General features: G+C 37.8%; 1 protein-coding gene across 2 annotated transcripts in view; it reads right to left on the reverse strand.

The window, feature by feature from the left end:
• Nucleotides 1–1,942: 1,942 nt before the first annotated feature.
• Nucleotides 1,943–25,049, reverse strand: part of LOC114359978 (neural-cadherin) — a 99,663-nt gene continuing 76,556 nt past the window's right edge. The window contains exons 5-10 of one of the 2 annotated variants that reach the window (XM_028314526.1): nucleotides 16,419–16,556; nucleotides 12,306–16,102; nucleotides 11,304–11,542; nucleotides 9,581–9,784; nucleotides 6,957–7,184; nucleotides 1,943–4,847 (exon numbers count right to left, since the gene is read on the reverse strand). In XM_028314526.1, coding sequence (XP_028170327.1) covers nucleotides 4,744–4,847; nucleotides 6,957–7,184; nucleotides 9,581–9,784; nucleotides 11,304–11,542; nucleotides 12,306–16,102; nucleotides 16,419–16,556 — 4,710 coding nt within the window. In that variant the 3' untranslated portion in view covers nucleotides 1,943–4,743. Of the gene's footprint in view, nucleotides 4,848–6,956; nucleotides 7,185–9,580; nucleotides 9,785–11,303; nucleotides 11,543–11,706; nucleotides 11,943–12,305; nucleotides 16,103–16,418; nucleotides 16,557–25,049 lie in introns of both variants that reach the window. The other variant, XM_028314527.1, reaches the window with a different exon arrangement.

Here is a 25,049-nt window from a genome sequence, read left to right on the forward strand (position 1 = left end):
TGACCCGAATTTCGTTTTCCTAGTGGAATCTTGATTGGCTTGTCTATCCACCTATAATATCTACGTAAACCGATGAATATTTACCAAACTAAGGGAAACCTTATTCTTTGCACGTGCCAAGAGAAAAAGTTAGATGTAACGCTCTCCATGGGCTGTTAAATAACAATTCAATTCAACTTCAAGATAAACGTTGAAAGAGCTATTGAATAACCGGTATTTTATATCATAAAACATTTTTGATCGGAAAATTATTTCGCATTGTACAGCAGCAGCATTCGCAGGTACAATTCCTTCTGTTTTTAACCGACTTCAAAAAAGAAGGAGGTTATTTGTAATAATAAGCATAGGTAATATAATAATAATAATATAATAAAAGTGTAAGGCTGAGTTGCACCACCTAACGTTAACGGTAACTATAACGATAACCGGTGCTTTTTGTATGGAGTTTGACAGATTTTTGATGTTTATCAAAATTTAAGTAAGTTGGTGGAACCCAGTGGTACAAGGTTTCCTACCGTAGGTAAGTAGTTCAATAACCTATGTAAAGGAACCCACCACAGGTGGGTCAAAGTAAACAAACAAACAAAATAGGCCTCAGAACATACATATTAAATTACGTGGGCCAGAAACCTTAAATTTTAATAGCATCTTGAAGCGATGGTTGAACAACCTGCCATAAAATGCTATAAATTCTACAAGGCAAGGTTTGGCATGTCAGCCCTTATCAAAACTTCATTAAATGGTTTTAAATCTACATAGCAGTACCTAATTAGTTCATTACAGTATTATGTAGTGGTTTAGGTGTAATTTATCAACCCTTTCACACCTCAATTTCGGAAGTTGGAGGTAAGTCCTTCTCTGGTTGAGGATTCCGGATGAAGCTCGCTGTCACTTGAGGCCTGATCATCCTTTTTCATCAACCGAGGTATTGACCAAGATCTTCCTCATTCTAACGAAAACAAATATCACTAACCCCACGTTCGCTATCGGCCTACTTATACAAGAAACCATGCATTATTTACGGTGCCTTTTTTCTTATAACGTTTCAAATTTCCATAATGATAGATCATAATATTGCTTGTGTTAAATTGACTATTAATGACCACCGAATTAATCGACAAACTGTAGTTAATGCGGTGTGCATTATATTAGGGAGCGGCTAATACATAAGTAATACATAAGGAATATTAATTTGGGTTAATAGGCGATGCTAAGCTAATTTATGAAGGCATTAAGCCTTGTCTGCAGTGCTGGGTAGTTGCTGACTGGCACATCACTCAAGTCGTAGCAACCGTAGCCCGTAGCAGGTTAGTTCGTAGATAGCTCGTAGTAAATGGGATTTTTTTTGTTGCAAGCTCCGATTTTAATACACGCTATTTGATTTATGCGTGTCTTTGAGTTATATCGATAATTAATTCGAATTCGAATCGAAGTATCTATCTTTAACTGTCTTTGTAATAAATAATTTGACTTAGCTGTCATTTCTCTACGTCCCTTAATTAAATATTAGGTATTTGATGTGACTCTATCGCATAAAAAATAATATCTAGAGGCCCTGGTAAAGGTACGATTGTTTGGAGATTAATATTAAACCTGTAGTGTGGATAAGACCTTATTGTTATTACAGAATCAATACTTACTTGAATGCTGGCCAAGGTTTTCAGATTTTAATATTTAGAATCCTTTATATCTAGCTTACATTATTCTAGTTTTGCATAGTTATGTAGGTATACGGGAAGAAGGAAATTCTAAATACAATAAAACCATCAAAATTTTTACATATTTTTATTCATTCTTTTATGTAATCATCAGAGTTGTACAACTAAATAATCACAGTTGAAACCAAACATAACTATATATAGATAATATTAATGTCTAAAATAAAACTTGAGTGCACCGGCGGGCGCGTGTTAGCACCCCCATACATTGTCTTTGTACTGGCGTTGTGTGCTCTGCGGGTTTTGTTTGCGAACAATTTCGATCTTATCCGTCTCTCTCACGCATGCCTGCATTCCTTTTGGTGTGATCGAGTCGAATATATCGAAATAGTTCCGCGGAGTATTGCCTCTGCTTTGCAAACGTGCGTAGAAGCACTTTACGACGCGTGAATGCAATTGGAAAATACAGAAATGCGTTCGGAAAATTACATTTGATTTGACGCTGCTTAACAACCTCGGTTGCCTAGAGAAATATCATAACTATAAGGGCTTAATATGGATAGAGATTAACAGCATTCTTACATGCTAGTAGTATAATTATACTCCCAAATGTCTAACTGTCATATCTCTGGCAATTTTCACGCCCTGCTCTATTACGCAGCTGCGAGTCTAGGTCTTAATATAATATCTTATTGTTATGTCATTGTTTTATCTATAATAAGGGTTTGACTTTGCATATGCTAATGGTTAAAAATCAACTGGCAACCGTCCGAAGTTATCACTGGAATATAAAGTCAGGAGCCGCCGCCACAGCTGTTGCTCGCGTTAATCACGAGAATAACTCGCGGGTATCGCTTTTTTCCCTTGTGACCATTTATAACGCGGTGTAAATAAATGAACAAACACGACGGCGACTTACGATAAAGGAGGCTTTTGGGAGTTTGTAAAAAAACGCGTCTGGACCTCCGCGGCGCTGCGGCATAAAATTGTACACGACGAAATTATATTTTTACCATCTTCGTCCTCGCAAACCGGTTTATTACATGAAATTTTCGCACAGGAATCCCTTTACGTAGAAGCGTCATGTATGTTGCGATTTTTATGCTGCAGCACCGACGGAATTAACTCTAGACACACGCTTAGACACTGCAGAGCTTTAAGACAGAACGAACCGAGCATAGTGTGCCGCATAGCACTTCCAAGGGAAAATGTCATTTATAAAATAGTCCAAAACTTACAATATAAATGTGTTGTATAAGACTGAAATACAAAATCGGACTGAAATCACTATAGTAGTTGTCTAAAATATATGTACGATATTGGCAGTGTAATGATATTAATTAACATAAAATAATGAAAACGTGATGTTCTTCCTCAGTCTAACTAGTATCAATGCCTACTTACGAATAGTAATTAACGAGAATTGCTTTAATATGGATGTATCTTAATGCTTATATATTTGTCCAGTGCAAACTAGAGGGTGACCTTACAGTAAGGTATTCAAAGTCTATAATTAAACAACCGAATTTACTAAATCTTAGGCTTTCAAACGCATAATAAAATCAGTCATTTTAACGCAATTCAGTATATTCTATAATGTACACTGATCGTAATTCGATGTCGATGTGACACAGTTGCTAGAACCACTTTTATTTTATTAAATTATTTAAATATAAATTCTTAAAAATTAATCTATAAATTAGTGACTTCTAACGGTTTCGAACAACTATCTCACGTCAAAATCGATAGGGTAATACTCTAGCACAACACTCTTATTAAGATATTGATATTTTCCTAGGTGCGACTAAATTTATATGTAAACATACGAATAAATAAAGTGCAAACACTTAAGACTACCGACATAGCTGCATCGATAATGCTTTAAATTGGCACAGTCCCATTCATACCGACACCGGCGCTCGCGCAGCTTGTTCATGAGATTCTTTCCTGAGTGGGACACAGGACCGTGTCGCGATGTAAAATTAATTTAAGTCTCGATAAAGGTGCATTTTCTTATAACTATAAACGCGTTTGATGAGATCAAATTCCAAACAAGTCAAATTTATCAGAGTATTAAATTATAATAAACTTATGTTGATCGATTTGAGATTTTTATAAGTAACAACGCTCTGAAGCTGCAGTGCCGTCTATTTCTCTCGCCCATTCAATCTTCCCTGACACGCGTCACCCTCGCTGTCGTCAGTACTCACACGAACATAACTTACATCCATACACATTCAGTCCAACTGAAAACTTTCCACGACCCATGACTTTATAATTATCTACCGTAGATTAGTCATTTCCAGGTAATCTATATCTAACACTACACGGAGACATTAGGAGAGGAACACCAGTTACTGTACAGTTCACTTACAATTTAGAGTTGAATTATTTCAATAGGTTCATATTTAGCTAAAGACAGGGGTTAGTGTCAGTTATTATTGTATTTACATCCCCCTGTCACATTTCAAATGAGCACTATAAACTCGATGTCCGAATGGACCGCTTTATCTATTTTTATTGTTATTATAAAATATAACCATATTCTCTTAACCTAGATTAATATTGATTTAATGCTTAAGGGCCATATGTTAAGTGATATCACGTAAAGCTGTGGACTTACAAAATACTCGTATAAATTATTCACATTTATAGCACACTATCTACAAACACCCACGATCAGATTCACGACTGGCCCTCCAGCAGAAATCCGCTTAACTCAGTAACTTCCAATAAAATACTGACTCATAATATGGCTAAATCGAATAATAACTTATATCAAATATTTGGTGAAGATATACGTTTAAACTTTATAAAAACGACGCAATTAAATAGTTACCTTAAACGAGTACTTAAGCTAAACATTCTACTACAAATAAAGTCGTATAAAATTGATAAGAGTTACAAGTCGCGGCCGTAGTTGAGTTGGGCTCGCTGGTTTATTTACAAAATGAAAGTCCGCGGTAAATGGGAGTCGAGGAAGGAGTGTGGCTCCCGAGATAGCAGCTTTATGGCGGTTTAGTGGGAACGATAGTGGGAGACAATTGACTAAATGTGCGCGGCGGCGCGGGGCAGGGCGCGGGGCCTACAGCTGCTCGTCCATGTCGGGCCCGTACAGGTCGGCCAGCTTGTCGAAGCGCGGGCCCCACGCGCCCAGGTAGTCGTAGTCGTGCACCTCGTCGTCAGTACCTATGGAAAACTCACCATTTAATTCTACACATCTATCTATTGCAATAACTGTACCTCTAGCATGAACAACTTTCGTCTTCGAATCGTTTGCGTATTCGACAAAATTCGATACTCAACCTTCGAATTAAACGATAACGTGACAATTTTGATTCTCAACATAAGTTTCGTGCAACCATTTCTCATACTAAGTTAACTTTACGACACGTTCACAAGGGCGCTGTTGTAGTTTTCGTACTAAATCTTTTGATGGCAATTCGAATACACAAACGATTCGAACTCGAAAGTTTTTCGTGCTAGCCGTACTGAGACGTTATCAGTCGTGGTTTCCAAAGCACATAATCATTGCTTCTAAGCGACAACGGACACTGGGCGACAAGCGACAGCTCGGCGACTTGACGCCTATTCTTGTCAATTTCATATTACCTATTAGCTTGTCGTTGCAACAAAGTCGCGGAGTCGCAACAAGAATAGGCATCTAGTCGCCGCGACTGTCGCCCTGTGTGCGCAGTCCCTAATGGACAATCAGGCTGATTCAAGACCGCAATGTCATTAACACACATAACTACTGTAACGTCATTTGACTTGAGCGTTCCCTAACCATTGGATTATGAATTTTGGTAAAGATGTCTCACAAGCTTTCTTCTTTGGAGTAAGTAACTATTTACTTAGTACTTTTTGTTGGAATGCAAGTGATCTATCAAGTACGCAAATTGTGAACAAAAATTTTGTTGTTCTCAGAAACTTTAGACAGGTCAATAATCAGACAAGACACATTTGTCTCTCGTGTCCATGCTGAGAACAAGTACGTGGTATCCAGGACGATGGAATTCCAGCGATGGCTTATCAGTATTCGAAACAGAAGATTTTTTTTAAATGGAGTTTCTCTTTCTTTTTTATTTCAGGCCAGATCTGCCAAAATGTAATCTTACATACATGCCAGTTTACGCGGCGTCGGACTCCGCCATGTAACACGATTTACGGCGATCTCACCAAAGCACAGCACAGCTTGAGGTCATGCCACCCTCATTTTATATGAATAATTTACACGAAAACTGGGAGAACTTCAATTTTTCGCTTCATACATTGTGAATGAATCGCCTCTGGGCGCTTTCATAAATTTTAAAGCGGAGTCACGATCGAAACCATGCGATGTCGATGACGAAGGAACTTGGCGAGTTCGGCAGACTTTGGTGGCACCGAACTCGTTATTGTTCTTAGTCTACACCAGGTCATTCATTCCTGATAAAGCGGATTAGTGGACAGATGCCCCCAATAATCCTTTCTTGGTAAAGGAATTTGGGAATTGGGTTTTGAAACGGAGTGCAAAGGTTTGTAAGCGCCTTTGGTGACACAGTTTTAAGCATTCAAAATTACGGGGGTCCGATTTCTTCTTATAAAATTATTTGATTTCCTTTTGGTGACCTACTGATCTCCAATTTAAATTAGAGACCCTTATTGCATATTGTTTATGTATTTTATTTATTTTACTTGGTAATTCATAACCAATTATAATCTCAATAGTACATGGCAGTAGATATCAATGATGGCATGCCTTCCTTCTTCCAATTACTTACTGCTTGAGGGGTAATAAAACCCAACCAATTTTCACAAGACGGGGTAAAGAAATATATGACTTTGTGTAGATAAGGTAAGCTTGAATCAACTGATTATCCAGTTCAAAAAGTCTATTACAGTCCATAATGATAGAAAAATAAAACAATTGAAGTGGTTTGCTAGCTAAATCCAATGGCTAAATCTTGAATCAGATCGCCCAGCCCATAAAGTTATTGCTAGATGAATAAAACAAATGAAAACGATATAAGATTTCAAATTTTCGTGTTCCATTTCAACTAAATTAAACGTCAAGCCGTAAGTACAGTATAGATGACCCACGCTGAACTGTCCCACCAAACTCAATGACAGGGGGGCGCTACCATCGTTCAACTATATGGTTTCCAACATGGCAAAAATCGGAACCAGCGATCCGGTATTGACGGTGGCGCCCCACTGTTAATACCGGATCGCATGCATGCATCATGCATAGGACAGTTTAGTATTTTGGAACTATAACTCTATTTTAGTTGAAATGAAAATGATCTTCTTACTCACCAGATGCAAGAGACGACAGAGACCCAGCGGTACTGCCGCCGCCCTCATACGCGTAGTTGCGCAGGTCGTCAAACGGCGGGGCATTGGGATCACTGTCGGCGCGTCGCTTGTGCTCCTCGATGAACATGCCCACGTTGGTCTCCCCTGGCAGAGGCACCCCCACGCCTGGGGCCACGCCCACGCCCACGCCCATAGGACCCACGCCGAGGCCAACGCTCATTAATGGATCTGGAGAGAACGAGGTTGGTTAGATTGCAACCCTGGGTAAGGTTAAGACAGAGATCCTAAATATCATTTCTTTTTTCTAGGAAGCCTGCTTATTAGGTACAATCCCTATCCTACTCATGGTGATGAAATTTCTGGGTTACTCCCTAGGTTCCTAGTAACATCGTAGTCTACACTAGATTCCACGTTGCTCTAAATGAAAACACAACCAGATCGAGCCAAGGTTGTGACCTCAATTGTTCAATCTTACACGAATAAGAAGAATTGAAGAGACAGTCTTAATCTTATCTTATATTAGTTAGACAAGATGAATGTTAGAATCATCAACGCAAAGAGAAATTGTGTTTGTTTTTAATTATGACAAAATTAATTCGCCGGCACAGAACGGTAAGTTAATTGTGTAATGCGAGTAAATGTATACGTATGTAAAATATCCGTAGGTTATCTATCTTTCGATATCTCCGTGGAAGTGTCATTACTCACCTCTTAGGGAGACGAGAACGCCGTCAAAACAGATCGTCCTAAATTCTAGGAAAAACGCTATCCATTTAGCGAGTTTCATGAAAACGGCGTTGATTAATGAAACAAATACAGCGAATATTTACAAGGAAAATTTAAATCAAGTTCAATTAATTTAAGTCGTCCAAGATTTAAGTGCAATCGATAATTTGGAAACGAAGGTAAACATGTGATTCAATTAAAAACATTTCAATTAAAATTAAATGCTATAAAACTAAAGCAATACACCTATATCAACCTACTTTAATAAAATATCGCATGTCAGAAATATTCTCTGTTCGATATTCCATGAATGAGGAGCAAAGTATTAAGTTAGGTCATACTGATAAACGGGACCACCATTCTACCTTTCTCGTTCATATCTCTATATTGTTTTTCAAATCACGAAAATATTCACGAAAGAGCAGTTTTCGGCGGGTTGGAGGAATATGAATGCTTATTGGATCCCCGACATTTGCGGTTCACTGACAAAACGTGACGCATCACTTTGTTACAGAAATACTTATTTTTTGAAATAAATGAATCAACATCCACAATGGCTATTTTCTTTGACAGTCAACATTATAGAACGGACATCCCAAGGTATCAACCCTAATGGTAATATAAAAGGATTTATGTTTTCTTTCCTAACATAAAGAATTGAAGACATTAATAACTTATGACTAAGTGTTTCTCATATCACTTTAGCGAGAGCGTTATCGTAATGAAACGACTATACTCGGATGGATGATGTTTTACATAAAACACTTTATCTTATTACTGTAATCTTCATCCATACATTTGCCTGAAAATAGGCATTTGAAACCATTCACCATTAATTTATAAAGCAAAAAAATAAAACACTATTCTGGTGTTAAAAACTCAATTAGGATTTTAAATCAACAATTAAGATTGGTTGCTTTGTAATTGATAAAAGTTAATCAATTGAGGAGACAAAATAGTGACGTCATCGGCCTCGTATTGCCCTACAAAATCTATGGGAGTCTCGTTTTGACAGTTCATAAAAAGTACGTCAGTTGATTGGACCCTATTATCACGGTAATACTATCTATACAGTATTCCAACTCGGCCATATTTTTGAAATAAATGTCAACAGCCGAGCGGTACGTCACCCTATGACAACATGCGATAGGGCTGCCCACCTACGGACCCTATTTTCACTACATCTGCCTACTTAGAATTTCTATCTAGTTTTGTGAGTGTATTTTGTGATTGTAATTTTTTATTTTATTTTGACAAACAAAATACTTTGTCAATGAAATAGGATAAAAATGCATGTTGTCTTGTCATTAGTAGATTTAACTAAAAAAAATATTTGTGTTAAGATTTAGTAACAAATCTTATAAATTTGCGACCGTAAAATGTATGCTCCTCGACCGAGGCGTACAAAATGCTTGATTTATTATACAGAGTGTTGGGTAAATGGGTTTATAAGCAGACACTAGCCCATGTTAACATGTGCATATAAATGGTATGGTGAAGTCAGAAATTTTATATCAGCATTGTAATAATTTTAATTTTCATACAAATCTGATTTTATATGAAAATTTAAAAAAATATGATATCACTGACTACACCATACCATTTACAATATAATGTTAATATGGGCTAGTGTCGGCATAACAGCCCATTTACCTAACACCCTGTATAAATAGGTACTTGTAATTGTTTTTTCTAAAAACAACACTTACTGTTTACAAAACAACACATCGTCAGTTTATTACTGTGGCACATTCGCGACACCCCCGACTTTTGCATGTCGAGCGCATACCGAGATTTGAATTTCGAAGGAAAACTCGCGTTTCGTCCGTTTATATGAAGTTACAATACTGTATGATAGTATTACCGTGCTATTAATGAGGTACATGAGTGATACTTACATGGCAGTTTCGTTGGTGCATGATCAGGCAAGGGTCCACCGATGGGTATCTGGAGCGGGGTGATGTCAAAGGCCGTCATGTCATCCTCGCCGCCGCCCTCGTCATCATAGTTAATGATGTTCTCTCTGACGTCATCGTCCGGGCCTGGGTATTTGATGTGAGCTTCTCGCCGACGGTTGTATACCACGAATACCAGCACCAGAACTGGTTGGGAGAAAAAGATATTTAGATAATGATAAAATGAGTCAAATTTTTTTAAGTTACAAACTGGGTCAACCTATTGAAATTATTAGGCAGCCAGCTCAAAAAGAAGATTCCGTTATTTCCGTTCCATTCCAATAGCTCTCATCCCAAGAAGTGAAAAACGGACTATACATTTTTGTTTACTTATCCGTAAACGAATATTTTATTCGTCGACAAATAGTAAAATACCCCGTCTAACTAAAGCTCAGTAGTCAGACGTTTTATTTAATATTGAAATATGTATAAAGGACGGAGTAAGCATCTAGCTAGAATGAAAATTACTGATCCGTATTTAATGACATAATAAAAAGGGCTAAAGGTATGTGCCTATGTAATACATAAAGGTAACAAGGTCGGAAAGGGTGCTTAGTCAGCCTAAGGGGGAAATCTTTGAAGTTAAAAGTTGTTGAGTAGTCGTCGCACGTTCGAGTGTTGGGAATATGATCGATTATCCTGCGAAATGGAAAATCCGCTCTATTTCTCAGACTTAAGTATTAATTTTGTGTTATAAATGATAGATTTATCCAATGTTAAAGGAATTCAATGTTAAGATCGCTAATTAAGCTGATACATTCATGTTAAATAAAGTTGAAATGACTGATACATTCATGTTAAATAAAGTTCGGGACTTTCAATTAATAATTGAATTCAAATGATATTGCATGAAATACCAATAACACGTGAAAATAAATGATAAGATATTCGTTTCGCAAGTAAAAGTACATCCCAGTTAAACTGAATAAGTAATTGGCACTCTGAATGATGATATGGTAATTTGAAAGTATGCACTCGTGTGAGTAATTTTATTACGGAAAGCAAATGGAAAATGTTTATAGTAAAATTAATAAACGTTATTTACAATAATTCTACGAAAACAATTGTTGCAAGGAAATTGGCAATAACTGAGATATAGTTAAGGGCTGCTTCAAATAATTTCAATTTCCGATAGATATTTAATAAAGGAAAGGGCCCAAGGGACACTCAACGGAATAGAGCATAGAATTATGATGAAACAATTATTTAATTGTATCGATATCGGAATATCTCCTAAATTCCATTTCATCTAAACTTCGTAACTCCAATTTATCTACGATGATACTTCAACTAAAGTTACTGTACATACCTATTTATAAAATGAAACATTTAATTCTAGTTACACACAATGGAAATAACTAAAAATGTACGTGATCACTTAATACTTGTGACTAAAATGGGGACGGAACTTTACTATGTTGATTAATGAATATAGATTTTAAAATATTTTATGGAGCTCTATATTCGGTCAGCATCAATAATTTCGGCGAATTGGTTGTATTCAAAAGCGTGGCATAAGAATAATCATAAGCGACTTCATTAGAAACCTTTATAATATCTCTTTGTGTAAAGTATATAATTTTTTTACTGCTAACCAAATACAGCGCTGTTCTGTGAGAATGTTGAGATATATTATGGCATGCAAACAATGAATGGTAGTGCTCACCTAAAAGCAAAAATAAACAGACAATGATAGCTATAATGAAATCTCTGGAGGGCGTGATGATTCCGGAGGCCAGTAGTTCCAGCTCGCAGTCATGGCCGGTGTAGCCAAATGCGCACACGCAGTCGTAGCGGCGCGCCGGCTCGCGGTCCACGCACGAGCCTCCGTTCAGGCAAGGATTCTCCAAGCACTCGTTCACGTTGACGCAAGTCCCGCCGGCGCGGACCGAGCCCCCAGGACACCTACAAATCTTTACCTGTTCAACTGTCCACTGCGCACTGAGCCCCACAAGCATGCTCTACATAACTATGCTACATATACACAAATACTATACAATGGAGGGTGGTGTGCGAGAGTGATAGTGCGATGATCTAGCGGACACGCGAAAGCGTGGCTAAGTGCTCACTCATAATAATGAGGAGGCAGACGAGGATCGCAGCCAACGCGCCCATGCTCAGCTTCAGGGTCCGGCCCTCTTGTACGAGCTCGCAATTCTCGCCCCAGAACCCTTCGGGGCAGTGGCAGCGGTAGCCGGGCTCGCGGTTCACGCAAGACCCGCCGTTCCGGCACGGGAAGTAAAGGCATTCGTTCTTGTCTACGCAACCTTTACCGTCGGGCGACAATACCAAACCCTCACCGCAACTAAACACCATTCCAATATTAGTTTATTAAATACACATATAAACATAAGCAGTAGTATTAATATAATATGATAGATACAAGGTCAGAGATAATTATATAAATAATAATGTAGTTAAAATAAAGCCGATTAGTATTCATAAGTACTTAAATAGGCAATAATCAAAATTATAATACTGTGTGGAACTCAGCGCGCACTTAAAAGTAACAATAACAAAATTGATAAATGAAGTTATTTATAATTGAGTAGTTTTTCAAGAAATATTATTTTTAACAAAAGTCAAAACATTATTTATTTCAAGTATGGACAAAATTGTGGGAATTGTAATTTGAATTTGTCGATACGTAATCAAAAATCATACTTACGTGCATTCGTATTCATTCCAGAGGTCTACACAGACGAACGGCTCAGTACAGTGGACGTTTATGCAGGGGCTATTTGACGGGCAATTACGGTCCAGGTTTCTTGCCATTGTTGCCTGACCCCATTGCGTCCCATTCATAGCAGGAGGTAAAGGTAAGTGCTTGCCTTCTAACCTAATGTCATCTAAGCATCCCTTTTGAAAGTCTGCATAGACTTCGAACGTTCTAACGCCAGTATATTCGGCCTTTCCACCGGCGTATACGCCTTCCTGCTTGTCAACTAATAACCATTGATGACCCTCGAAAGTAAATGTTTCATTGTATCTCCTTCCTTCTCCGCCATCGATTTCTAAAGTAGCTGCACTCCCGTATCGGCTGACGCGTGCTATATGCCACTGACCATCATCTACAGCGACTGAATTTAGCCAAACGTCACGCTCTTCGGTACGAAGCGAGTTCAAATTGTAACGGAAATGCAGTCGCGCATCCTTTACTTCTAAGATGCCATATTCTCGATTGTGTTGATCGCTTACTCTGAACAGTTCACCATGTGGTTCACGAGTTCTGAATCTGAGTTGGATTTGAGTGCTGAATCGGTCTGGTTCAAAACTTAAAGCAAACTTTACGTAGCTCTGAGGTCTAAAGCTTGTAGGAGTTGTTGGCAAATTGCAGGATGGTCCAGTCCACCCCGGTTGGCACTGGCATCGAGCCTCAGAGAAGCTTCCAACACACGTTCCATGTTCCCAACATCTGGATGTAGTATCTGCTTGGTTGCAAATTTCTTCAGTTTGGGGACACCCGGCCACTGAGTTTCTGGACAGGCCTGGATGAGCTAAGTCATATAATTTGCTGTTATGGATGAGGTTTCGTATACAACCATCAAACCCTTTTCCAATGGGCATGTACTGCCAGTGATAATGAGTTGGATCGAAGTGCTCTATGTATAAACCACCAATTTGCAAAGGCGCATTGACATTCAAATATTCGTTGAAGGGTGGTATAGTACCAGTAGCTTGGCAAGTAGAATCGTCAAATTCTGGTGGTGTTCCATCTTCCATCTCTTGTATATCAGCAGATTTACAGTAATCAACTATCATCCGTACATTTTCAGTATCCCAGAAAATGTCTATCCTATGCCATTCACCATCGTCTAAGGATTTCTTGGTCTTTACTCGAAGCTCTAATGTACCAGATCCAAAGTCAATTAAAAGTCTAGGGTTTCCTCTTTCCAGTTCTACCGATATGAAATCAGAGACCATAATTTCTTCTGGTTCAGGTGGAACGATAGGTCCATTATAAAGTAGAACACCTTCCGATTTCCTAGTTATGAATTCAAAACTTAGATGGGAACTGTCACACATTTCCAAAGCAGGATACCATGCCCATCCGGTGCCACGGAAGCTTCTAGATGTTTGTTGGCACCTTGGTCCAGTATAGCCAGGTGGACACGAGCATGTTAGGCCGTATTTTCCTTCAATACACCTTCCACCATTGTAACATGGTGAGTTGCGACACGTTTCGGCTTGGGTGAAATTCCTGGCTCCACATGTACACTCAGCAATTACATCCACTCTGACGCCAACTAACGCAGTTTTGTTCGCGTTAACCATGTAAGGTAAGTTGCTTATATCGAGGACATTAGTACACGAACCTTCGCACATTTGATTTTCATACAAGCATTCGTCTATTCCAACCATCGTAATATTAATACCCACAGCCCTTTCAATTTCCTCTCTGTGCATGAGCACAATACCATTTAATCTTATCGGTTTATAATAGTGGGCCCCGTGCGCCGAAAACCGAATGTCAGTTACCGGAGGATGTTTCTTCCTCAATTGCACACTGAAAATATCAATATTTTCACGTTCTGTGTTGAGCAGGTCAGCTAATTTATCTTTGAATATATCCAATTTACTTCTTGATACACTAAGAATCTTATAATTCCACACTCTAATGAAATCTTCATCAGATATACCTGATATTCGTATTGATCCTGAGTTTATTAGAGCCTCGTGCGATATTTCTTTGACGTATACCGTAACATTAGCCGGTACATCTGTTTGTGTATGTTTTCTATCATAAACTTTGAATTTTAAGTGGTATCGACCTTCTCTAGTTTTGTGTTTCATTTGTATCATACCTGTTTCTTCGTTCAAAGTAAAGTTCGGATGTTCTGTACTCTCCCAGAAGAATTTCTTATCAGGTAGATCCCAATCATCCAGATCGTATACGTACACTCGTCCAATTTCTGTATCAGGCGCTTGCCCTTGATAGTTGTAGACAAGTATTTCCTTCGACCCTGGCTGCATTTTATTATCATTAACGTCGCCGATGACTACAGTCAGTGTGCTTGTTCCAGTCATCGCGGGATTTCCATGATCCTTGATGATAATGGGAATCAAATACTCTTTTTGTTGTTCACGATCGAATGATCTTAAAGATGACACAATGGCCATACCATCTCCATTGGCGCCTTTTTGGTCTTGTTCTACCTTAAATGAAGCTCTAATGATGTCATCCGCCCCCGGATCTAATCGGAATTGGAAAGGCGGGCCATTGCTCTTTGACCTGTCGTCATCATCAGTGGCCAATATTTCGGCTACCTTCTTAGGTGTAATGTGCTCCGTTAAAACAGGCCTATAGTCTTTTAAGAACGTAGGAGCATTATCATTGATATCTTGAACAATTACAGTCAGAGTAGCTGTTGCAGTCCGCGGTGGTACACCGTCATCAATAGCTAAGATTTTCACCTGATGACGCGGGGTATCTTCTCTATCTAGAGAACGTTGTATACTGACAGTGCCTTCTTGATTTATTGAGAATTGACGCTTACGATCTGACGATCGGTCAATTGCGTAAGATACTTTACTCTTACCACCCTGATCTGGGTCAGTTGCCTTGAACGTCTCTAAACTTTTACCTACTTCTGCATTTTCATATACAGATACTTCTATGTTAGCTCTTTCAAATTGTGGTTTATTGTCATTTATATCTCTAAGTTTAACTACAACCCAAGAATAAGCTACATGATATTTATCGTTGTCATTATCTTCACCCTTATCATTAACTTGTATTCTAAATCTGAAACCATTACTTTGTAATTGGTCTTCATAATCAAGTGGTTGCACAATCTTAAGTGAACCAGTACCGTCATTATTTCGAACCATAGTAAACTTATCAGCACCATACCCACTGTTTTCGATCACTTTGTATTGGAACTTGTTGGTTTCGTCCTCATCGTGAACAGTCACTGTAAGAATCGGCATTTCAGGCAAATTCGTTCCGTCAGTCTCATCGACTTCAGTGAACCATTCATCTTTTGTGAACTGTGGCGGCATATCGTTTATATCTTTAACTCGTATAGATGCTGTCCCCGTTCCTTTTAACCCCCCTCCATCCGATGCTACTATTTGTATAGAATAATCAGGCGTTCGTTCACGATCCAAGCAGCACACTGCAGTTTTAATAACACCAGTTTCAGGTTCAATTTCAAAAATGGGTGATCCAGTTTCTTCTTCTATGACATTTTTCTCAATTGAGTACCAAAGCTTCGCGTTATTACTTTCAGCTGGGTCATCGTAATCTATGGCGGTCATTGTCATAACAACCATGCCGGCGGTGCCGTTTTCTGTGACATTACCGAAATAAACCCCTTGTGGGAAAATGGGCGCATTATCGTTAATATCTTTGAGATTGACTTGGACATCAGCGTATCCGACAAGCCCTTCACCTCCTTCATCTTGGGCAAAAACTGTGAACCTCCATTGCGGTCGTCCATTTGGCTGATCGCGATCTAAAGGCTGTAATAAACATAATTTGGTTACATACAAACCTGGTAAACATTGTTATGAAATGAAATGGTAATTAGCAAAGCGAATTGTTAGGTATTCGACGGTCATTCGGATAGTCTCGTTACAGAAATCCCTGTTCAGGTTATGACATAAATGTAACGCAATAAATGTGTGATTGCATTCTGTATGCACGTCACGCTCCCGCTCGCCGGTCGGCTATCTCTATGCGAGAGTGCATGCTCCGTACCGACAACGGGCATATTGTAAACCGCATCTGTGCATAACAGTCACGTTCGCTTGATGTTTTTTATTCAAACTAACTTACCTTCAAAACGAAAATCTCTCCTGTGGTACGATTGATGTCAAATTTGCTGTTTGAAGGATTATCGGGATCGATGCCTTGTCCAGTTAGGAAATATACAATATTTTGCTGTCTATCCTTGTCCCCATCGGTGGCCGTCACCTGTTTATACAAAATATATTAAAATATCTGATACTTAACTATATGAAAAAAAAAAGAAGTATTTGAAAGCATCTTGAAGGGAGGACTGGAAAATAATAGTATAAATTTTTTAGTCTTTCACATGAACGAGCTTTAGAGCTAGCATTTACTAATTGCCAACGCAATTAAAAAGATTTTACCTTATTCACTTAATCTGAGAGTCTTGGTTTAGATGAAAGGTAGTTGAAGTGTAAGTTAGTAAGTAGCTAGAAACTTGTGCCTAAACAAAACAGGGAATGTTTTTGTTATGAGCAAGCACACGTTGGCATACAGGTATGTTTATTCCGAGTTGGAAACTTGGCCTTTGTACTTTGTTTGATTATCCAATTATATAGCAATAGTTAAGAAAGTTATAGGTTAGCCTTCGGCAACAAAAATATTGTTTTCTTGGTAATAATACGAGTTGAGTCAAAACGAGCTGCTCAATAATTTTATTATTATTCTAACTATAAACTATTTTGATTACCTACTATAGGTATTATTAACGTTATTATATGATTCATCCATATAAATAACATGTTAACATTATACCACTGTCTTTGAAGCGAGGAAGTTCCAGGAAATACAACATAATAAGTACTCGTTATGTAGGTACGTAAACAAACATAAATTTTATTTGTTTCCTAATAAAAATACTGATTTATTTTTACTTTGTCATAGATGTATTATTATGAACCAAAATGATTGATTCTTTCTTTAGTCAGAACTTCGATTTTAGCAATTTAAGCTGAAAATTAATATTAATGAACTCATCTAACTTATCCAATTAATATTTAAATTGCTTAGTGACTTGTTATTTTTGTTTTTATTCATAAAGCAGCTATCGTCGACGAAACTATGCAAATTCATAATTTTAATAGCTGTACATAACGCGTTGAGTTATGAAAACTTGAATATTGTTGACGCCAAACTAAGCTAATTTAAACTGGCCATAACTCTTGAATGGTGTACCAAACACAGAAAAGCCGCCACAAAGTCGTAGTCTAAGCATAATAGAATTACTATTTTATAGTGGGTAGACGCCTCGGAAGTTTTTCAAAGTTATGAACCAGCCAACACTCCAGATTGTTTGCACCGGAGACCGGCGGCGTTGGGCCGTCGGAAGCACCGCAAACTTTCCTCTTTTTAAGGCTTCACACAAAGATAGCTGTGAAAGCGGTAAAAGTTTTAGGACACTATTTAAAGAGGGATAGTGTAAAGGCTCCGCCTAAAATACAGTCAATAACTCCGTGCGACGGGCAAGAGAACAGTAATTGTGAGTTATAGGCGGATTGCGAGTTTTTAAGAGTCTAGCGGAGACATTATTCACCGGGGTATTGATATAACGTGTATGTAGCGCAGGGAAGTCTCCAATTACGGTCCGGACGGGAGATGAAGAGGGTCGACGTTTGCGTAATTACTCGGATCATTTGCGAATCTCTCTCCAATTATAAAAAAAGCTTGTCACTACAAGCGACTTGGGACGAGGGCTTTACACCGATGCTGAATAGACATTTTACTGATTGAACATAAAAGCATCGTGAGGCTAATTTTGCACGAGTGATAATTCCACCTGAAAATACCCGTGAAATCATGTTACGTTTATTTTTTAGAGGAAAATGTGAAATACTTTTTCATCGCAATCCTGACTGGACGAAAAGGAAAATTGAAACATAATATAATTTGAGAATGGTTGTGGGATTTCTTTATGTGTTGTGGGTAATTTTGCGAACAATTGAATGAGAGGAGAGGAGTAGGTATTCCAGCTGAGTGTGGGCGTTTGTTCAGTGGGAAGTTTAATGCGATTTATACTCGTAAGATGCATCTGAGCTACTTCTGTGATCTCTGGCTTGAGAGCAATCGCGCGTGCTAGTAGTTCTTTGATGTGTAAAATGTGTTAGAGTTAACATATGAACGTTTCAACATTAATTTGTTTTCTTTACCTATAATGAAATTTAAGAAACAAGTTGCAAATAGTAAATAAGTGTAATACTTACGTAACATAAAATAAATTGGTACCTACAATAACGATCTACCTAAGACCAAAACAACGAAAAATGTCTAAATTAGTTTGCAAAAGTTGAGCAGTCGCAAATTGGCCTCAATACATAAACATGATTGTAGGTTTCATTAGAATTCCTAAAGTTTTGAGAGGCTCTTAAAACATAGACGTTTCGGGAAATCAAATGAAACAAATGCCAAGTTTCCAATGTCGTAATGAAAATGAAACACACAAAAAGCAAACCACTAAAAGCATTCAATTTACCTTTGGAGAATACCTAGTAAGATAAACACAACATTAAATATACTCAACGTCAAATAAACCGCACCTTCCGCGACGCGAACTTTAAAGATTTTCTTCTGACACAATCATGGTGCCCCAACAATATTGGTGTTATTTGAAAGCCCAATAAATAAACTTAAATAAAAACACATTTAATTTCTTAATAAACGATTAACATATACCATAAATGTGACTTGAAAAAAGACCTCACTTGGGGCTCACTTCTGGGATCAATTAGACCAATTTTTATGGTTATAAAACCAAATAATGATCTCACGTGTGCTCTTTAACAGATGGATAGCGATTAATCCCAACTTAACAGTTTTATAGCCATAAAAGTTGGCTCAAGCGTAACTACCTATTTTTTGAAGAAGTGACTCTGGATCCTTCTAAAGACACATTTTTGGGGTAAAAACCTTTCCTTTAATGAAACGAAGTTCAGAACTAGGCTTTTAAATGGTGCCAATATTGGTGGGAAGTCGGGATGCATACGTTTGAAAATAAATAATTGTCGCGGGAGGTGCGATTTATTTGATGTCAAGTGTAGTTAGTTAAAGCCATCTACAGCACGAAAGACCAACACCAACCACTAATACACCCAAATAAGTTATTCCCAGAACTCTGCTAGTTTAAACATTAGACATTATAATAAATTAACGCTATGGGATTTGATTAAAAGGAGTTTGGTAAGGTTTTAAAAAACAAAAAGTCAAAATTAAAAAGAAGAATCAAACCATAAAGTCGTAATGTCCAACTAACAGAAAAAATAAAAACAAATGAACGTTGACGTAGACACGCTAGTATCATTGTTGGCACAAACATAGGTATAGGTATAACTATTAATGATTAATTCATGAACCTCTACCTGCGAACAGGGTTTTGGAAAGTCACAATTACCAAATGAAACCCGTCTATGTTGAAAATGCATTGGAAAACGTACGTTAGGTAACGTAACAAGAAAATTGACTAAACTACAATTAATGAACTTTTGAGTTTCCAATATTTAAAGCTTTTTGCAAATAGCTAGTAGTCCAGTCAATGAATGCCTTAACGACGGTGTAGAGAGAAATCCGTGGAACACAATTTCTGACCTCGGGACTTTATTCAGCCTAGTTAGGTGGTGAACATAGCAAAAGTCCCCGCCCTTAGCCCTTGAGCCGGCGGGGAGAGGGGGGTTTAAAGGTACCACTTTTCGGTTTTTCGCTTAATCCTCGGAAACTATGCGTCCTAGTAACATGACTACTATGAACCATAAAAAGCTTATTCAATTTGCTACAGGTGAGACCGTCAAGTTTTTCTATATCTTGTATAGTTTTTGCGGTTTCTGCTCTAGAAGGTCTGTAAAATTGGAAATTTTATTGTCGTCTTACATGTTCCTTTCAGGAGAAAATCAACTAAATCAACATTGAGCAAACACTATAGACATGCGGGAGCATGTTAAGCCTAGTTCCATGGAGGGGACTGCACCGTGCGTATATTTAGACGAACCAATTAGAGCCACTTTTGACTCCTCATCATTCAAAAACTACTGTGCATTAACACTTCAAATTTGGCTCATGTATTGAGACTTGCAAGATGTACATCAGCTTCAAATTTCATAAATATACCTCAAACGGTTATTTAGGTATTGACGTTCAAAAATCGATATTTAGAGCACTACTATCTATCTATCACATGTGAAATGTTAAAATTTACTGGTTTTTTATTTGTTCCTTTGTATTTACATAACTACCTTTCTGGATGCCAAATTTGAACCTTCGAGGTCATCTGGAAGTGGTTAGAATTTGGTCTATAGGTCAGACATGTAGATTTTTGGACGTCAATATCTAAAGAACCGTTTGAGGCATATTTATGAAATTTGAAACTGATGTATATCTTGCAAGTCTCAACACATGAGCCAAATTTGAAGTGTTAATGCACAGTAGTTTTTGAGTGATGAGGAGTCAAAAGTGGCTCAAAGTGATTCGTCTAAATATACGCACGGTGTAGTCCCCTCGCTGGAACTAGGCTTAACATGCTCCCGCATGTCTAGAATGATTGCTCAATGTTGATTTAGTCGATTTTCTCCTGATGGGAACATGTAAGACAAAAATAAAATTTCCAATATTACAGACCTTCTAGAGCAGATGCCGCGAAAACTATACAATTTATAGAAAAACTTGTCGATCTCATCTGTAGCAAATTGAATATGCTTTTTTTGGTTCAAAGTAGTCATGTCACTAGGACGCATAGTTTCCGAGGATTAAGCGAAAAACCGAAAAGTGGCACCTTTAAACCCCCCTCTCCCCGCCGGCTCAAGGGCTAAGGGCGGGGACTTTTGCTATGTTCACCTCCTAACTAGTCTAAATAAAGTCCTGAAGTCAGAAATTGTGTTCTACAGTTTTCCATCTATAATGCTTTATTGACTGGACTATAGTAGTAGTAAGACTTAATCTGAGCAAGCATAATATGGTCATTGTCAAACAAAAATAAGAAATGTTTAATTTCCAATTCTTGAATTTATGTGAATGTTTTAATAAGCGATATTGACTTTATAACAATAGGTTTAGTATTAAGTAATTAGCCAACTCTCGTGTCTTCGTCAAAAAATAAAACAAAACAAACAAAAAAAAAACCTGAATCAAGGAGTGGGGGAAGGGTCCGGTTTCTTCCAGCGCCTGCGTGACGTACACGCTGCGTGAAAACCGCGGCGGTAGATCGTTGACATCCAACACGCGTATGACGACGCGCGTAGAATTCTCGTTGCGCCCATCCGAAGCCACCAGCGTCAGCTCGTACTGTGCACACGCACACATTAACACACACATGCCATGCCACGCTAATACTTACTTAAAAAAATAACGGTCCACCTAAAGTTTATACAACTAAGTGATTTTATACCACTCTTTGATGATCGCAAAGTTAAATTAAAGACAGACGTAAAATAAACTACGAGTCGTAACTTTGACCTTTTCTGCGAAAAACCTCCATTTTCTATTTGTATTATTGACTGTTGCGTCACCAAGCGGTCGGTTCTCAAGGGGAACAAAAAGTGACGAAGTAATAATTTTAAAGTGCCCCTTACTTAGGTAAAGATATTTCAGGATCGAATCAAACTATTTGTCTGATAAGAAAGGGTTTTAGGTACAGTCACGGAATGAAAAGGTTCGTCAGTTTTCAAATTGATTCCTTCAACGAATCGCGAGCACATATTATTACCTTTTGAAACTATGTTACAGAATAATCTCGAGTTAGAGAAAATAATCTTTAACTGTTCGTCAGTAAAGTTCAAAATTATCCAGATCAAAGTTGTTTGACGATTTATCTTGTCAAGAAGATTATTATGATTGATAAACTAAAACCTTCTTGTTGGTTCAACCTGCCATTATTATTTCTATTAAATAAAAAAAAACTATTGTCAATTGGTCAATGTCATCATTGCATTGCACTGATGGGATAGAAAAATAAACAAGCAAAACCTTATTTGTTAGCAAACGTCATATTTATTTAAATGTTAGCAGCACTGTTTCTTGCACTGTTAAGTTGGCAGGTTTGACTCTCACAGTACCTAGTGCAAGCGAAAACCGACACTAAGGTGACGAACCTTTTCATTCTGCGACTGTACTTTGGAGGGCATGTAGAGCTTTTTGTCTTTTCACCACGATATATAAGTATTATTGCCTCTCCGACTACCTGGTATTGATTATATTATTGCATTAAATATGGACCGCAATGGATTAAATTTTGTAGGACCGATTAGTTTGTTGTTAACAGTTTTGAAATAACCCCGTTACATCATATAATATTTATAACCATACGAAGTTAAGTTGTTGAATAACAAATTTGAGGTTTGCCGTTTATGATGGTGACCTAAAAACTACACGTTATTCTGCTGTATTTCATTTATAATTCCCTCATACATTATGATAATTCACTGGCGAGGTCCGGTCGCTATAAACCAATAATGCCCTTTGGAGCTTTGCCTGTCACCGGCCTTTATGGGCTAACTTTATCTATGGCTGACAATTGTAACATGAACATTAATTCAAATTCCAAATTCAAAATAATTATTAGCTTGTCCCACCACCATTTAATTTTCGGGACAACATATTGGCTGATGAGAAAAAGTGATGTAAGAAACTCAGTTGCTTTAATAAGCCTAAGCTCTTCTTTATTTCAGGCATACCATTTACGTGGTTTATAATACGAGTAAGTGCGACCTAGGCAGGTGAAGGTTATATTATCTTTCTAATAGTAATTAGAATTTGTTAAACAGGTAGTCCTACAAGAAATACTTTATTCAACATTATAATACAATTTCTCATAGAATAAAGTAACCTGAAATTTGGAACGTAAGATCACCTATTCGAACCAGGTAAGTAAAATAAAAGCTCGAGTACAAGCACAGTCCAGTTTGTAATTCAGTTGGTGTATTGTCCACCAATTTATTATGTCCCACGCGGCTCACCACCCGCATATTAGCTTTATTTACCGAGGTTCCCGTTAAATATATTTCCTGGAATATAAAATGTATTCAGTTCGCGCCGTAAAATTCCGATTTGCAGCAGATAAGTTACGCTGCAATTTTATCCTCGGTTTTACGGATACAGTTTTTTTATGTCCCTGTTTTTAATCACCGAAGAAAATAATTCTTTATTGGCTAAATTGAGCTTATTTACTCATGAAACACAGGGGAAAATACTATTTAATATTTGAACATTTTTACTTCCATGTGAGATATATCGCATTAATGTTTGCGTAAAAATATTTGCTTTGTAAATAATGTCGTCATCAAAAATGTTTCGATGGAAGCCGCAGCGGATTAATCGGAATGAAGAAGTTAATTTACGCCGTGGGAGGAACTTTACGGGTTTTGCGCAATAATTGAAAAGTACAAATTTGAAACGCGCTCCCGGCGAGCCACCCAGCTGCCGAAGTTCCCGTCATTATCGTTATAAAAATGGAGGAAACTCGAGTTTCAATTCGTAATTGTATTTAAAAATACTTTGAGTATTGACGGCGGCGAACAAATAAATATTAAGACGTTTGGTTGTTTAAAGAACATTATCATGCCGGCACGGCATTACGCGATCCAATGAGCTTCAGACGGTATCTCGAACGGCTCTGCTTCCATTTTCGGTTAGTAATTTCAATATGAAGGCTTCACTGAAACGCGATGAAATTCTAACAAAGTCGGAGAATAAGACATTTCAATTTATGTCGTTGTAGTCTCCGGCATCTATCATATATCTTTTGGAGGCTATATGGGATATTGTGATTTATTGGTCCATCTAATTTTATTATGATTTTTCGATATTAGGGCATATCATATATTCCCTGGATATAGCTATATGTATTAAAATACTTATATTGACCTGAAATATATATTTTGTAAACATTTTCACATTGAATGTACGACATTGACGGTTCTATATTGGCTCACATAAAATTCTAAATCATATTCTTTGTCTTACTACCGATTTGTGTTCATAATAATCTCTCTTCATAATTTTATTTTTCATACTTTTTTTATTCATACATTTTTATTACTACCATCGGAGCTCATAACAGTTAGTAATCATAATTTTTTTATCAATACTGTTACTACCAAGAACCATTTAAAATACATAATTTTTATTTTCAGATCTTTTTTCTTTATAACATTCATTGATCATATTGTTTTAATTAATAATGTTGTTACTAAGAACATACTTCAACTCATAATGTTGTTGTTCAGAATAATTTACTTTATAACAGACATACTCGTATCTTTAAAAAAATCATATATAATTTAATAGAGTAGATAAGCATGCAGAGCATGCAGCATGAAAGCAAGCATGCAGCATGCATTGGTATCTCCTCGTCTCCGGCGCTGCGGGATGTGCAGCCCTTCCGCCCTTGCGTAACGAGGCTCAGGCACCCACGCTTGCTTCCGCAGCTTCGGCTTTTTGGATCGCCATCGGCGCCTTCGGCGCCTCGGCGACCAGCCTCAGCCGCTCCAGCTCACCCGGGCGCCTGAGCCTCGTTACAGCGGGCGAGGGCTGCCCTCCCTCCGCGCCTCCGGCTTTTAAATTACACTCTAGGGGTAGGGCAGACAAGACTACGTGGAGTCGGTTTTGCAGCGATTCGTTTCTGTCACGTTAGTTTTGTGGCACAAAATATTGCCTGTTTTGGACCATTTCAAATTAATTTAATGTTAAAATACGATTTAA

This window comes from Ostrinia furnacalis, unplaced genomic scaffold, assembly GCF_004193835.3.
Source record: "Ostrinia furnacalis isolate ACB-3 unplaced genomic scaffold, ASM419383v2 OfSCF4779, whole genome shotgun sequence".
NCBI classification, from domain to species: domain Eukaryota; kingdom Metazoa; phylum Arthropoda; class Insecta; order Lepidoptera; family Crambidae; genus Ostrinia; species Ostrinia furnacalis.